The sequence below is a fragment of the Schistosoma haematobium genome, chromosome 4 (assembly GCF_000699445.3).
Source record: "Schistosoma haematobium chromosome 4, whole genome shotgun sequence".
Lineage (NCBI taxonomy): Eukaryota > Metazoa > Platyhelminthes > Trematoda > Strigeidida > Schistosomatidae > Schistosoma > Schistosoma haematobium.
The window spans coordinates 10016993-10033625 of NC_067199.1; the positions used below are offsets into that span (position 1 = coordinate 10016993).

Sequence of the window (16633 nt, forward strand, 5' to 3'; positions counted from 1 at the left end):
CATAATTGAATTCACAAATAACTTCATAATTCGTTACAATTAAAAATGAATAGCTTTCCACTTATGGAAATACATTTTTGTTGTTGTTGTTGTTGTGGTGGTGGTGGTGGACAAAATTCACCAATAAAATTCAGCAGAATTAATATATATTGTGTAACGATGTGTAAACAATCCACCCTGTTTATATTTATTTATTTATTTATTTGTTTATTTACAATGTTTTATTGATTTATTTATTGCATCATTCTAAATGTTTACTTCTTTCTGATAACATGATATTTACAACAAATAAATTAGAATGATTCAATAGATTTGTGTAAATAAGAAAGAACTTATAAATAGTGAAAGAATGATTACATCATACATTAATTGTATGTATTCACCTTTCATTAGATATTTCCTATTTGTTTCTGATTGTTTTATCATTTATTCAATATTTTTCTAAAACAAAAAGAAAAACAAAAAAAAGAAGAAAATCATCAGCTTGAATTAATACAAAATAATAATTTAAAAAAATGAGAAAATTTTGGATAAAACATCATCAAACCATTTCAATCAATCTTGTTATATTTTGTTTTTTAATATTTAAAATGTCCGAATCCTTATTACAATATGGTAATCGTATTAATATTTATAAAAATGTATGTCAAATAATAATAAGTCAATTAAATATAACATTTGATCAATTATGTCAATTTCATTATCATTATCATCATAATAAACAATATGAAATAGTCAATAACGATTTACTTGTTAATATGAATACTTCTAATATTATGAATGATCATTCGAATACAAGTAATGAGATACAAATACAGAATAAAATGAATTATATAAGATCTATTCAATCTAATTTATATACTATACAAATGAATATACAAAAACTTTCTGGATGGTATTTATTAATTTATCGTCTTTTAACTAATATACCAGCTATGTTAATATGTTTTATTTATGGTTTATTATTGAATAGAATAAGTCAAAATTATATTATGATTATACCATGTTTAGGATGTATTCTATCATGTATATTATTTATAATTAATTTATTACCAAATTTAAAATTAATAACAAATTCAATGATATTTATTTTAATTGGTGGTACACTATATGGATTATGTGGAAAAAGTAATGCAATAAATTTATGTGTTCATAGTTATATAACACAATATAGTAATAAAAAAAAACGTACAAATATAATTGGACGTTTATTAGGTGTAAATTTTTTTGGTTTAGCAATTGGTGCATTATTACTTGGTATGTTTTATCGATTTTTAAATTATTTTGAAATGATTATATTTGTCATGATTGGTAATCTATTAATCATAATCATTTTATTATTTTTGGTGAAAAATTCTAAAAAATCTTTGTTGAATTCTTCTTCATCATCATCATCACCATCAACAACAACACATTCAGTGGAAGTAGTGATTAATCCATCTGATGAACAACATGTCGAACAGAATGATTTGAATGATAACCTTACTGCTAATACTAATAATAATAATAATAACAATAATAATACCAGCCATACGAACTCATATACACACGAGGAACATAAAACATATTGTCAAGATATAATTTCTTACTTATTAAAACCTTTATTTATATTAAAATCTTCTTATAAATTTCTATTCCCTAAACGTACTACTACTACTACTGATAATAATAATAAGCATATTTACTTATTAATCTTATTAGGTACAATATTATTAAAACAAATAACTAAATCTGGTGAACAAGATGTAACATTATTATATTTAATGAATCAATCAAACTTATTATGGAATACTGAATTATATGCATATTACATAACATGTTATTATAGTTTAATGTTTATACAATTAATTATATTATTACCAATTATAGAGAATAAATTTCTTATACGTGATACAACATTAATTATTATTGGTTTATTTACTGAAATGATACGTTTATTAATTTTAAGTTTATTACATCATAAAATATTGATCTTTTTAAGTGCTATAATTGGTTCACCAGCATGTTATATAACAACTTGTACAAAATCATTAATAAGTAAATTAGTAATATATAATGATGAATTAAATATAAGTTTGACAATTATATCTATAATAGAAATTATAGCTAATTTTATTGGTGGATTCTTATTTATATTTATATATAATAAGACTTTATTATATTATTCATCATTTATATTTATATTTGATGTGATATTAAATATACCAGTTATTATTATATTTATATGGTTAAGATATAAATTAATTGAATATGAATTAAATAGAAATTAAATTATTATGTAATTGTTTTTATTACATAACATTACATCATCATCATCAACATCCTCTTACCGTTTTCTTGATCTGATGAAATCAACCCATTTGAATTATTCAACTGATTCTTTTCATCTATAATAGAAAATGATCTATCTGGAAAACTATCTTCTTCAGCCTCGGTACATAATTATCTGTGTCATTAGCATGGTGTAATGTAGTGATAAGACGTTTTTTACCTATTATTGTATCATTTATTATACCATTATGATCATTTTCATAACTGTCCGAATATGAATAATAATTATTTTGATAATAATTCCTAATGTTATTTGTGTCAGCTATTGGCTTAACAATATATTGTCGTCTATTCATTAATGATGATATTTAATTGTTATTATTCATTACTGATTGTTTTGATCTATTACTTTTATCATCATTGATATCTCTTCGTGTACCGGCGCTAACTGATCTACGTGACTTTGTTCTATGTTGTGATGATTTGATTAATTTTGTTTCAGATGAATTATTCAATGATGTATAGATTGTAACATCATCATCATCATCATTATCATCATTGTCAATTATGCTTGTAACTAATAGCATTGAAACGTTACTTAGTAACTGTACAAATACTTATCATATTTATAATGATTAACAAAAATCTTGATTATACTTAAACATAATATGATTAAGTATTATATTCTGCACTTTTTTTACTTCTCTCTTTGTTTTTCTCTTTGTTTTTCTTGCTTTTTTTCTTTTCGAATTATATATTACTTAATATAATATTGATTTACTATTAGTACAAGTGTATACTTCTTAAGAAATGGTATTGTTTTAATGGACATTTTCTATCTCTTTTTTTCTTTCAAAACAACAACATCTTCATTTTATTTCACATACAATACAATAAGTTTCATACACATAGATCCCATTTATTATCTTAAAGAGAGTAAGAACTCAACTAATCTTCGTTTTTGCTCTCATTAAAATACAATAGGATACTTTCCTTATTTTCATTATTATAAAATAACATTTTATAAAACACTTATATTTAAGTCTTATCAATGATGAGTCGTTATTATTAAAATATTTTTGGTATGATTTAATATTCTTAATTAATTTAAACAAAATTCGTGAATTATAATTATATTCATATAGTATAATCTGTAATACTGATATATTTGAATGATTTCAAACATTAAAATATATTTTATTGACCAAAGTTTAGTGTTTTAAATGGATTTGAATCTCACGGGGGGTGGGATCGTGAATGAGCACTGTTGAGGAGTCTCACAATAGGATGAAACAGCCGTCTAATACTTCCAGGTTTTACGTGGTGGTCTAACTTTGATTGACTCATGATCTCAACTATTAAAATTACTATAATATCCACAAAATACCCCCTCTGATATTAATCAACATATGCTCATTAGTGACTGGCTTCAAGAGGTATTTCATAGAGTTCTAGTGAGAAGCAGTGACTAGTGGAGTTCAACTGGATCTGTTGTGAGATAGTAACTGATTGAAGACAATGGTGGATGTGTTGTTCAATTTTGTGGATTAGTTGAAGTTAGACATCGTTAGACACCATCAGATAATGACCGACCAAATGGTCTAGTGGTTAAGCGCTCGTACGCCAAACTGATGGGTCCTGCGTTCGAATTTGGCGGGGGGAGGTGTGATCGTTTATGTGCAGTGCTGATGAGTCTCGCACTAGGACGACACGGCTGTTCAATGCTTCCATGTTGGTCTAGCTTTAACTGACCCATGATCTCAACCACTGAAATTTAACAAACCTCCAATTTCGAAAACTATTATAGTCAACCTGCTTATGGTAGAGTGGATTATCTTCACCAATGACATAAAACCACGAATTCGGCTTAGATACGTAGATGATAACTTTTTTATGAAAAAAGGAAAGACTTATTTAATATGTTTTTCGAGACGGCCCAATACACTTTCGTAGCACATCAAACTTACAAACGAGAATGAAAATGAACATGGTGAGCTACTGTTTTTAGATTACTTAGTAAGAAGAAATCTAAATGGAGTTCTAAATCTATCCATCTACCGAAAACCTACATACTCAAACCTTGGCCGAAATGGCATTGATTTGTTCATATCTGTTTTTTGATTGATCATACATAATATTCTTGTGTTGTTCCTTTGTACTATTTAAACTTGAATTAATTTTGATTTGGTTATTTATTCCCTGAAAAATTGACTTACACTGAGCCACAAAACGTTGAAAAATTTGATTTTCCTATTCATTAGGATATTGCAAATATATTAATTTTGTTTATAACAATTTACCCAATGCTCAGTTTATTTGAAATGATCAAATCAAACCTTGGTAATGATACCTATATTGATCAAAGTTCAATCTTTCAAATGTGAATTAAACAAACCTCCAGTTTCGAATACTATGATTATTAACGGTTAATTAGTTTGTTATAAATATAAAGATTGATAATAAAATTCAGTGCAGAAAGAGAGTATTCACCTGCATTTTATATATTTTTAGTACTTTAATATATATAATTGTAACACTGAACATCGTACCCCTATGGATGATATTTATGAAAATAATTACGAAGTAAAAGATATATAAATGAAAATTATGGTGGTATATTCAATTATTTTTTTTGGTTTGAAATGTTGATTAGTCAGATAAGTTGTTCTACCGAAATTATGTCTTCTCCACGACCAAACCATCCAGCTCAGACAACAAAACTCCACCAAAATGTGTCTTCTTTGTTTATTGTATTGTCTACTTGTAGTGTTGTATATTACTGAAATATTCTTTTTGGAATTTCTTCAAAGTATTCTTATTCATTCTTTCTCATTCGCTGTCTGATTTAATATTAATTTTTTGGTTGAGATCATGAACTGATTGATGTCAGACAACCATTGGAAACCTGGAGGCATTGGACGGCCGTTTCGTCCTATTGTGGGACTCCTCGGCAGTGCGCATTCACGATCCCGCTCGCGGGATTCCAACCCCGCGCGCAAACGCTTAACCCTTAAACCACTGAGTCAGCATTCAATGTGGTAATGTCTGACCTTAATCAGTCCGCGAAATTGCGCGACCATCTCCCATTGTGGATATGTAGATACCTCTCTCTACCCGACACGGATTAGCTCCACCGGTCACGGCTTCTCATTAGAACTCCGAGAGGTTAAGCGTTTGCGCGCGAGACTGAAGATTCTGGGTTGGAATCCCGTGAGCGGGATCGTGGATGCGCACTTCTGAGGAGTCCCGCAATAGGACGAAACGGCCGTCCAATGCTTCCAGGTTTTCCAAAGTGGTCTAACATCGATCGGTTCATGATCTCGACCAAAAACTTAATAATCGCCACAACCCTATACTGTTAATCTTAATTAACAGTTGAATATTACCGAACACTGTACACTCGCATTGGTTTTCCCTAGTCTTCATAATTTAATGATGAGTTAAGCAGTTTTCGTTATTAATTCGTAAACTTCTATTTCTTTGTTTACTTATCTAATAATCTGTAAGATAGTGAATTCAAACACACAAAAAAATTTGAATACTTTCAATGTTTCGCGTACACTACTCGATCACACGGTATTGATTACTTCAGTTGCATGTTGCAGAGAAACTAACCTTCATGACTTAACTAGCTTAAATCACAATCCATAAACATTCAGTAACTATGCATACCATTTAATACATTAGTTTGAATCCATACGAAAAGCTGAAATGTACTGCGTTTAAGCAATTAAATTCACCAATATTTTTCGGCATTACTCATCGAATCCAGTTGCACACACTGTTGTATTTTGTCTTTTTCACATTATTAAAATCTTTTGTGATAAATTCTTAATTAAAACAGTCTATTAATCAAGTCTTTTCATGTAATGCACCCTTATTTTTTTAAGTTTCATATTCCTTTTTTCATTGAAATTCATCGATTTAGAAGATTTCAACTGTTTACTTCAGTAATTCAAAAGTTATCGATTTCAGGCAACTACATTGATGTAACTCATTATCTGTAAAATGTTCAGGGATATAAACAAGACTAATTACTGTTTAGTCTAGTTCTCTCATTGTACTTTATTCATCATTTTCACTGACAGATTAATTGAAGTATTCTTTATATACTGACTACTAAAATGTTTAAACGACTAGGTACACTATGATGGAAAATGAGATATGGTTGAGTGATCGATGTAAATTAGTCTCTAGTTGATTGAAATCGAATCTTCTCAGCTTTTGACGATTTGTAAATTCAACTTCAACTCACTTTTTAAACAAATAACATAAGTTCAAATGACATTTTTTTAAATAAAGCAATTTCCTCATTAGAATAACCAATAAATAATAAATCTTGTACAAGTAATAATATCACAGATGACATAGAAACGATCACCAATACAAATATGAGTTCGTATAGAACAACAAAATCCAAATATATACATTTTAGTACGGTTGGATAATGACTGACATATATGCTTGTTTTTATTATTGACATAGTTGGAAATTAACTGGTCTACTTGTTTAACTAAGCCATAAAATCTCTTTAAAGCTTTCAACTTGATTTAATATATTTGTGAAAATCATTGGATAGAAATCAGTTTTATGCGAAACTTTAGTGCCATTTTTATGTTTTTCATTGATGCAATGAGAAGAGAAAGTCGATTTAAATAAGTATAAATGATTTATTTGCAATAGTACACATACATATTGTACGAAAGTTTGATTAAATATTTCTCCTGTTTTTCCTTCTCAGAATATATCACTAAACAGTCTTCTAAGCCTTGTCAACCTCTGAGTTGCATACTTTGTAATCTTATAACAGTGACTCATATAATCCGATGTATAACGTATGTGTCCAACCATTTCTAGAAAGCTGCAATTTTATTCTGTATAATGTTCACATAAAAGATAAAATTAAGTTGGAATCCGTTCAGATATGAATTACATTTCAAATTCTTGGGAGTGGCAGCAAAATCCGACGTTGCTGGATAGTAGGGGAAACTTTGCTAGCCAACTTAGGCGGTCGACGGAGACCAGACTGATCACCTACTCTGTTGTATCCTTTATGAACTCGGGTTCTAATCCGAGGCTCACCAAATGGCATCGGTCCATCTGATATCTTTACTTATGTATAAGAACTGCAGAAGTCCTTGGGTCTATGTAATTCATGTATATAAGTATATGCGAAGGGTGTGAGTGTGGTGCCATACAAAGAAAATGTTAGCTAAAATATTTCTGCCTAATATTTCTGTCTAATAAAATCAACCACCTAGTCTATCAGGTTGAAGTCACAATAAAAAGATTTGGTGGCAAATACTAACGAGAGGCGACCAACAACCTCCACTGCGGGAATGCTTAGGCTTATTTGTGTTTCAGGAAGTACTGAGACGGTAGCCATGGTCTGAATGATATGCATGTAATGTGTAAGAGACAGTCATTCTAGAAAATACGTTTCCAAGGGAGTGGTGAACGTCTACCATCCCAAGTGGGTGAATATACCTATGGGGTGCACGAGATAAAATCTGTGTGTTACCGGTGTGCATGTAAATTATACTTGCTCACAGGATAGGTATGCCTGTGTGTATACCAAGGAATACTGGGATGAAATTGAGTGTGTTATTTGGTACGGATATAGACTATACTTATCCAGGATAAGCAAACCTCAAAATGTCCTTTACTTGCTCTCCTTACGATACAAGCAAAGAACTGGAGGGTTGCGGTTCACCACAAAATCATATCCTCGCAGTGCGTTTGTGAAGATTGAAAACATGGAATCCATTCCAGAAGAGCCTATGTAAGCTTCATCAGAAGGAGCTTCATCAACCAATCTGGATGGAATACCATTCTTGGGAGTGATTATACATTAGAATACAAATCCAGAAGCAATAAGCTGGATAATATGTGAAAGCAGAGATTTCAACTAGATCTAATCTTTTTCTTTAAAATACTTAATAAACTATCTCTTAGACCCACGAATACAATCAAGAAACACCTAGTTATAACTTCCCCAACTCCTTATCATCAATGAAATTGTCTCATTATAAATCTTGTCTGTATATGAATTACTTTACTTGTAAATTTTTGAAAATCTGGAGTAGTTTATCACAGTCTGTCAGTGAAATAAAATCACTGACATCCTTTTCCTTTATAGCATCGATAGGATAAAACATGCATCCTGGATTCCACTACTAGCCAACATCCATTTCTGCTTAGAATCCTTGTGAATTAAGACAATATCACGGTAATTCGTACAGGATGCACATATACCAATAAGACATTAATCAATTACAGTTCTAAACGTCAATGGGAAGTGTTATATACCGATGAAAACAATGAATGGTAACTTTTGGGACCCATTTATGAACCAATACTACGTGTACATTTTTATCGTATAATTATTAAATAACTAAACTATTCATATTCATGTCCCTCTCATTATGAGCCTTATTTTGACCTATGAACTATTATTATACGATTTACTATTCTTGAAGTATGGTCTGTCTATTAATTACTACCTCCCTCATTCACAGCCACATTCGGCTAAATCTTGTACAAATGTTGTTTCCTATTTTATGGTACGATGGGATGTGTGTGATTGGTATATAAACCCAGTATGTTTGAAATAAATGATTCATATTGCAGAGACTGAGATTAGTGTTCTGAACTTAACAGGCTAGGCTAAGTGGGAAGCAGAACTGATAAGTACTCTATGTAGTGAACAAGAACACCGATGGGGAACAATCGAATGTATTTGACACAAAATTACAGGACTTGTTAATAAAATCTAACAATCATAAAGTAAATGCTTAATTTACAAAATGTTCACCAATTGTCACAAAATGACTCAAACTTCATTGTTCTTGCATTCTCATACAAATTGTATCCTGTTTCCATTCTTTACTATTCGATTCTCTTGTCTCTCTGCTTTCAGACCTTCTGTTCACAACTAACATCACATACTACTTATGTCAATATAAGTAGCACACACTACACTCTAGATTGCTCGTACGGATTTTATGCATCATTGGTCCAATCGATAATTCACTATTTTCTAATTGGCTATATCATTACATTATACATTAACAGAGTACACAGGTCACAAATTATAAAAGAAACATTTAAATAAACAATACCAAATGAATCTATTGTTTTATTGTCTTCATTTTACATTTCTCTCTCTTTCTTGTTTTCATTGTTCTTTTATATATTATTGTCTTATTTTCAATATTATTGATCATTTTGTTCAATATTTAAATTATTCTCAAATAAAATCAATTTAAAACGTAACCATATAAATAAAATCAATATTAATCCATGTAAAAATGCATCTAATATAAAAATAAATGATGACATCATAGTTATTGTATAATTATAAATAAGAGTAAATAATAAACCACCAAATAAATTTGCTATCGTTTCAAATATTGATATTAATGCAAATGATGCACCAATTTCTGTTTTATATATTAATTTACTTATTATAGAACGTGTTGCTGATGTAATATAACCAGCTGCTGAACCAATTATTACACCAAAAAATAACCATTCTTTATGTTTTGTTATACTAAATAATAATAAACGTATTATTTTTAATAATAAACCAATAATAATAAATGTTGTATCATGTAATGAAAATTTTTGTTCAATTATTGGTAAAATAAAAGTTAAATGTATAAACATACAACCATAATAACATGTTAAATAATAACTATATAATTGACTAGTCCATAATGTTGGTTCATTACGTAAATATAATAAAATAATATCTTGTTCACCAGATTTTGTCATTTGATTAAATAATACAGTAAATAATAAAATTAATAATAATTGATGTTTTTCATTAGAATTTTTTTGAAATAAAAATTGATAAGATTGATAAAATTGTTCAATGATTAATTGAATAAATCCATAGGATGAGTTTTTATGATGATGATGATGATTATCGGATAGTTTCATTGAATTAGTACAATATATTGATTTTTCATGATCATTATATTGTATTAATGAAGAATGATCATTTAATATTGGTATATTTTCATTAGTATTTGAATCAATAACCAAAAATAATAAAATTAAAACAATGAGTAAATTATTAATTGTACAAAATATAATTGAATCAGAATAATTGAAAAATGTTAAAAATATACCAAGTAATAATGTACCAATAGATAAACCAAGACAATTAATACCTAATAAACGACCAAGCATAGATGTACGATTATTGATATGAGTTAAATTAGTTATATAACTATTAGCACCCATTGTTATTGCACTACTTTTACCACATATACCATATATAAATCCACCAATTAATATAAATATAATTGAATAATTTATTAAATTATTATTCATTAACAATAAACTAATAGAAAATAATGTACATGCAATAATTGCACCTAAACATGGTATTAACATTGAAATTTTATAACCATATTTATTAGAATAAATACCATAAATAAAACATGCTATTGTAGCTGGTAAATTTAATAAAATACGATAAATTAATAAATAATATCCAGATAATCTTTGTACATGATATAATAATAATTGATTTTCTATAGAATCATTATTAATAATAATACTATTATTATTATTATCATTAGTTATTTCACCGGAACAAATAGTTTGTTGTAATTTTGTTGAATTGATTAATGATAAACATATAATTTTATATATTTCAATACGTGTACCATATTGTAATATTGTTTCTGTTAATTTATATAGAAAAAAACAAAATATAATTAAATGAATAGATTGTTTTAAATGATTATTCCGTTGAATAAATAATGAGAACATTGAATATGTATAAAAAGGAATTTTATTTAGTTTTTTTTTTCTTTCAAAAGTTGTTTTAATTGAATAATTAGAAAAAAGAAAAAATTATTTAAAAATAATTTCTATCAATTATAAATAACATTGTGAGAAGAGAAATTAAGAATTTAAAATGTTCACCAAATGAAGATATATATATATATATATGTTTGAATCGATTATAAGAATTTTTAACCAATCAAATTACTTGTCAGATTGTAAGAAGCTGATTGGTTGAAATATTTAAAAAAAATGAACAAACAGGACGAAACGCGAATTCTGGATTACACTACTAACCACTATCTATCTTTGTTTAAAAAAGCTTATGATTTAAGGTTATATTAAGGCAATCGTCACAGGATGCACATATTACCGACATGAGACTGATCAATTACAGTCCTGAATTAAAAAAAAGGGAAGATAGAAGTAAAACAATACCAAGTGAATTTGAACAAATAATTCTTTGAGATTTTACAATTACATTCATTCTTCTTAATGTTTCATATTAGCTTGGAGCTCAAATTTGGTGGAACCAGTCGATCAAATCTAGACGAATTTTCTTATAAATGGTTTATAACATTAGGAAACCTTGGAATAATTTTATGTTTAATGTTGTGTTAATAGATAAACAATTTATTTAGTGGGTCATAGTTGTCCTGGATTAATGTCAGTTAAGGTAATTAAATTAAACCGAAAATAAACGTCGATAACTATTGACTGTCAGCAAAGATTGATCAATTTCATAAAGTTATTCAGTAGCAATATATCTTAACCGTAAGGTATAATTAAGAATTCGGAAGATCTATGCACATAGTTTATACAATTCTACTTCATTTTCAATTATGAACGTTAGGTTAACAGGTGGCATTTGATTCTATTTGTAGTTAATACAGTCGTTTTTACTCCAGTTGAATAGTGTCTAGTAGTGATATCCACAACATGCGTTTCGTCCCTGTTGAGAATCGTCAGCTAGATGCATGTGCATTCACTCAAGATTTTCATAGTTTGGGATTAACTAAGGATATTACATTGACGATTGCTCATCAAACATCCACTAAGAGTGTTATACATTTTCAACGAGAATGTGAATCATTGTTATTTCTCTTAAAATATCATTACTGCAACTATCATAATTTGACACGCCTAACTGATATTATGAACAAAGATCTAATTGATTGAAGTGTCAGTGAATTATTATATTGATTTCTTCTTGTTCAATCATCAATGACATTTAATCGTATATTAAGAAGTAGTCATATCAACTATATCTGTTGGATGTAGATGGTTAATTCTATGTTTACTCAGTAAATTATTAGTTAATTAATGTCAAGTACTACACAGCCAATGTATACAAATCTAACAGTTAATCTGTATAAACCATATAGAAATTAGTTTATTCAGATATTAATTTTTAATTTATTTTCAATGTCAAATAAATCCCCATCTAATTGTTTTCATATTCTTTCGTTGGATCGAGTGATTGAGTCATTTTTTATGGGAATGTGTGATACTTTTGGAGACAGTTGGTATAGGAGTGTGGTTATAGTGAATGATGGATATTGGATGTTGTAGATGTGAGTGGTGTGATTCGATTGTTTGTCTGTTGATTAGAATTGATTTTGTTCGTTATCGAGTAGTTTAGTTGGGTAAGTGGCTAATGGAGTTTGTATGATGGTTGTGCGTGAGAGTTGGTGTGTGAGCGTGTTAGTATGTGAGTAAGTGAACGACAGAGTTGTTGAGTTGTAGAGTGAAAATGTAAATATGTGTGAGATATATTGTGTTGTGTGTTGATTTGGTGTGAAATGAAAATTGGATACGTACCTGTTTGCATTAGTTTTGTCAGTGGTGTTTGGAGTGTGGTTGATGCTGTTGACTGGGATTCTGTAGTGGGTATTGTAGATGTGGTGTCGATCAAGTGTAATATGGATGTGGTTTGGTGAGAGTGAGTTGGTAAAGTAACGTCATTAGTTAGTGGGATCAAAATAGTCACTTGTTGAGAAGGAGCTGTAAGAAATGAATGTGTAGAGAGTGTGCCATGTTGATGATGACATAGAAATAAGGAGATGAATCGAGAGTTGTGTGAGGTGTGGTGAGAGTGAGTAGGTTTGTAATTGAAGCGTGATGGTTTGGAGAAAATTTATCTGTCTCTCTCTCTGTGTGTGTGAGGGAGAGATTGGATAAAGGTTGAAGGAAGGGTGTGTGCTACTGATGCACTGAATGATTGGCAGACTGAGTGATCGAGTGACATATTGAATGTCGTATAGATTGATGGCCTGCTGTGATTGAGACATTGATTTATCGGGTGAAAGATGGAGTGTGTAATTGTGTGCTCATCCAATATAATTTCTCCAAATTACAATGGAAAGTCATAGATGATGAGATTCTGACATGTCAGGGGAGAAATAGTTATCATCAATGATACTAGATGTTGTCAGAGCATGTCGTAAATTGACCGAAGATGATGTTGTGAATCCATGAGTGCCAACTCAATTGTTTAAATTTGACGTCTCTACCATGGGATTATAAAGGTCCCAGGTACAATCTTAAGTGGTAATGTGGTGAAGATAAAGGTGAAAATCAATCATATGACCTTTGCAATATCGATATTGCCCTTATCAAAACTATACAAAGAACAAAACTAAATTAACTCTACAGACAATCCCATTAATAATGGTAATTAATATGGTTAATCTATTTCAGGGATTTAAAATAGATAATATTTATACTAAAAAGAAAGTTTCAATGGTTGAGATCATGAATCATTTTAAGCTAGACTACCATGGGTCATAGATGAGCACTGCTGAGGAGTCCCACAGTGGGACGAAACAGTCGTTCAGTGCTTCTAGGTTTTCCATGGTGGTCTAGCTTCAATCGTCTTACGATTTCAACCATTAAAACTATTAAAATCTCCACAAAACTTTTTCTGATACTAAAAAGAAAGTGTTTACGAAAAATTTATTTTCATTCACACGAGTAAGATACGTCTATTCTGTATAGTGTATGTGTAGAGAAACGAAAACTTTTAACAAGAACCAGTACATGTGTTCTATATTTTAGCTGGCATCATTAATAAATAAATGGGAAATAATCCGAGTATTATTCTTACATGAATAAATTTTTCAGGACAAGGAGTATTTTCTGATGCGACTCCTTTAAAATGAGACTCATTTATCCCCTTCTCCTAACGTAATTCTAGATATTCAATGGAATCACTACCTTCTTGTTAATAGAAACAATGTTTTTCCGATTGTCGTAATATGCAACTATGGGATCTATTGTTTCTATTTCAGTCAGCTACTTACTTACTTACTTACTTACTTACTTACTTACTTACTTACTTACTTACGCCTGTTACTCCCAATGGAGCATAGGCCGCCGACCAGCATTCTCCAACCCACTCTGTCCTGGGCCTTCTTTTCTAGTTCCATCCAATTCTTGTTCATTTTTCTCATGTCTATTTCCATTTCTCGGCGTAATGTGTTCTTTGGTCTTCCTCTTCTCCTCCTTTGGCCTTGAGGATTCCATGTGAGGGCTTGTCTTGTGACGCAGTTGGGTGCTTTCCTTAATGTGTGTCCTATCCACTTCCAGCGCTTCTTCCTGATTTCTTCCTCCGCTGGGATCTGGTTTGTTCTCTCCCACAGTACGTTGTTGCTAATAGTGTCTGGCCAATGGATCTGAAGTATTTTGCGTAGACAATTGTTGATAAACACCTGTATTTTCTGGATGATGGCTTTTGTAGTTCTCCAGGTTTCTGCCCCATACAGTAGAACTGTCTTGACATTTGTATTGAAAATCCTGACCTTGGTGTTGGTTGACAGTTGCTTTGAGTTCCACATGTTCCTCAGTTGTAAATATGCTGCTCTTGCTTTTCCGATCTGCGCCTTAACATCTGCATCAGATCCACCCTGTTCATCAATGATGCTGCCCAGATATGTAAAGGTTTTTACATCTTCCAAATCTTCTCCGTCAATTGTGATTCGATTTTTGCATGCTGTGTTGTATCGGAGAATCCTGCTTTTCCCTTTGTGTGTATTGAGACCTACTGCTGCTGAGGCTGCTGCCACACTGTTCATCTTCTCCTGCATCTGTTGTTGCGTTTGGGATAGAAGGGCCAGATCGTCTGCGAAATCTAGATCATCCAACTGCATCTTAGATGTCCATTGTATCCCGCGCTTTCCTTCGGACGTTGACGTCTTCATGATTCAGTTGATCACCAGGAGAAAGAGAAAGGGTGAGAGTAAGCAACCTTGCCTAACACCGGTCTTCACTTCGAACGACTTTGTCAACTGTCCTCCATGCACGATGTCGCAGTGTAATCCATCATATGAGTTCTGTATGATATTGACTATCTTCTGAGGCACGCCGTAGTGTCGAAGAAGTTTCCATAGTGTTGTTCTGTCCACACTATCAAATGCCTTTTCGTAGTCAATGAAGTTGATGTAGACTGATGAATTCCATTCAATTGATTGTTCCACAATGATCCGTAGAGTTGAAATTTGGTCTGTACACGATCTATCCTTACGGAATCCTGCCTGTTGGTCACGAAGTTGGGCGTGTACGCAGTCCTTCATCCTGTTTAACAATACCCTGTTGAAGACTTTTCCCGGTATTGAGAGAAGAGTGATGCCCCTGTAGTTATCACACTTGCTGAGATCGCCTTTCTTCGGTATTTTGATCAGGAGTCCTTCTTTCCAGTCTGTTGGTACTTGTTCCTCATCCCAAATCTTATTGAAGAGAATGTGGAGTATCCGTGCAGTTACCGCTACGTCTGCTTTTAGTGCCTCTGCTGGGATGTTGTCCGGTCCTGCTGCTTTGCCACTCTTGATTTATCTGATGGCCATGCTGATTTCTTCAATTGTTGGTGGGCCAACATTTATTGGGAGGTCCGTGGGTGCTGCTTCGATGTTGGGTGGGTTCAGTGGAGCTGGTCGATTCAAGAGTTCTCTGAAGTGTTCTACCCACCTGTTTTGTTGCTCTTCAATGTTGGTGATTACCTCACCTTCCTTGCTTTTCACTGGTCGTTCTGGTTTGCGGCGATTTCCAGAGAGTTTCTTTGTCGTGTCATACAATTGTCTGATGTTTCCTTCTCTTGCAGCCTTTTCCGCCGTCGTTGCTAAATCTTCCACATATTTACGTTTGTCGGTTCTGATGCTCCTCTTCACTTGTTTGTTTATTTCCGTGTATTCAGCTTGTGCCTTGGCTTTTTCTGCTCTTGTTCGACTGGTATTGATCGCTGCCTTCTTGTTCCTCCTTTCTTGAATCTTATCCAGTGTATCAACAGTGATCCATTCCTTGTGGTGGTGCTTCTTGTGACCCAGGACCTCATGACATGTTGAAGTGATTGCCTCTTTGATCCCCTTCCAGTTGCTCTCCACAGTAGTTCCTTCTCCATTGAGTAGATCATGAAAGGCCTGGAACTTGTTGCTAAGGTCTATCTTGAATTTGTTGAGTTTGTTATTATGCTGAAGAAAGGCCGTATTGAACTTTTGTGATATTGTCCGCCCCGTTGTTTAGTACTTCTTGAGTTTCAATTTCATATTGGTGACCAGCAAGTGATGATCTG

At 31.3% G+C, this 16633-nt stretch overlaps 2 protein-coding genes across 2 annotated transcripts; one reads left to right on the plus strand and one right to left on the minus strand.

Annotated features, from left to right (window-relative positions):
- Positions 1 to 590: 590 nt before the first annotated feature.
- On the plus strand, positions 591 to 3480 carry MS3_00007345 (uncharacterized protein; the record flags this gene model as incomplete). Its single annotated transcript, XM_035730094.2, has 1 exon — positions 591 to 3480. One exon carries the CDS (start codon positions 591 to 593, stop codon positions 2268 to 2270), a length of 1680 nt encoding a protein of 559 aa, XP_035589261.1. The 3' UTR covers positions 2271 to 3480.
- A 5226-nt stretch (positions 3481 to 8706) lies between these two features.
- Positions 8707 to 11203, minus strand: MS3_00007346 (uncharacterized protein). Its single transcript, XM_051215609.1, has one exon. It carries the CDS (start codon positions 11053 to 11055, stop codon positions 9487 to 9489), a length of 1569 nt encoding a protein of 522 aa, XP_051066140.1. The 5' UTR covers positions 11056 to 11203; the 3' UTR covers positions 8707 to 9486.
- Positions 11204 to 16633: the final 5430 nt, after the last annotated feature.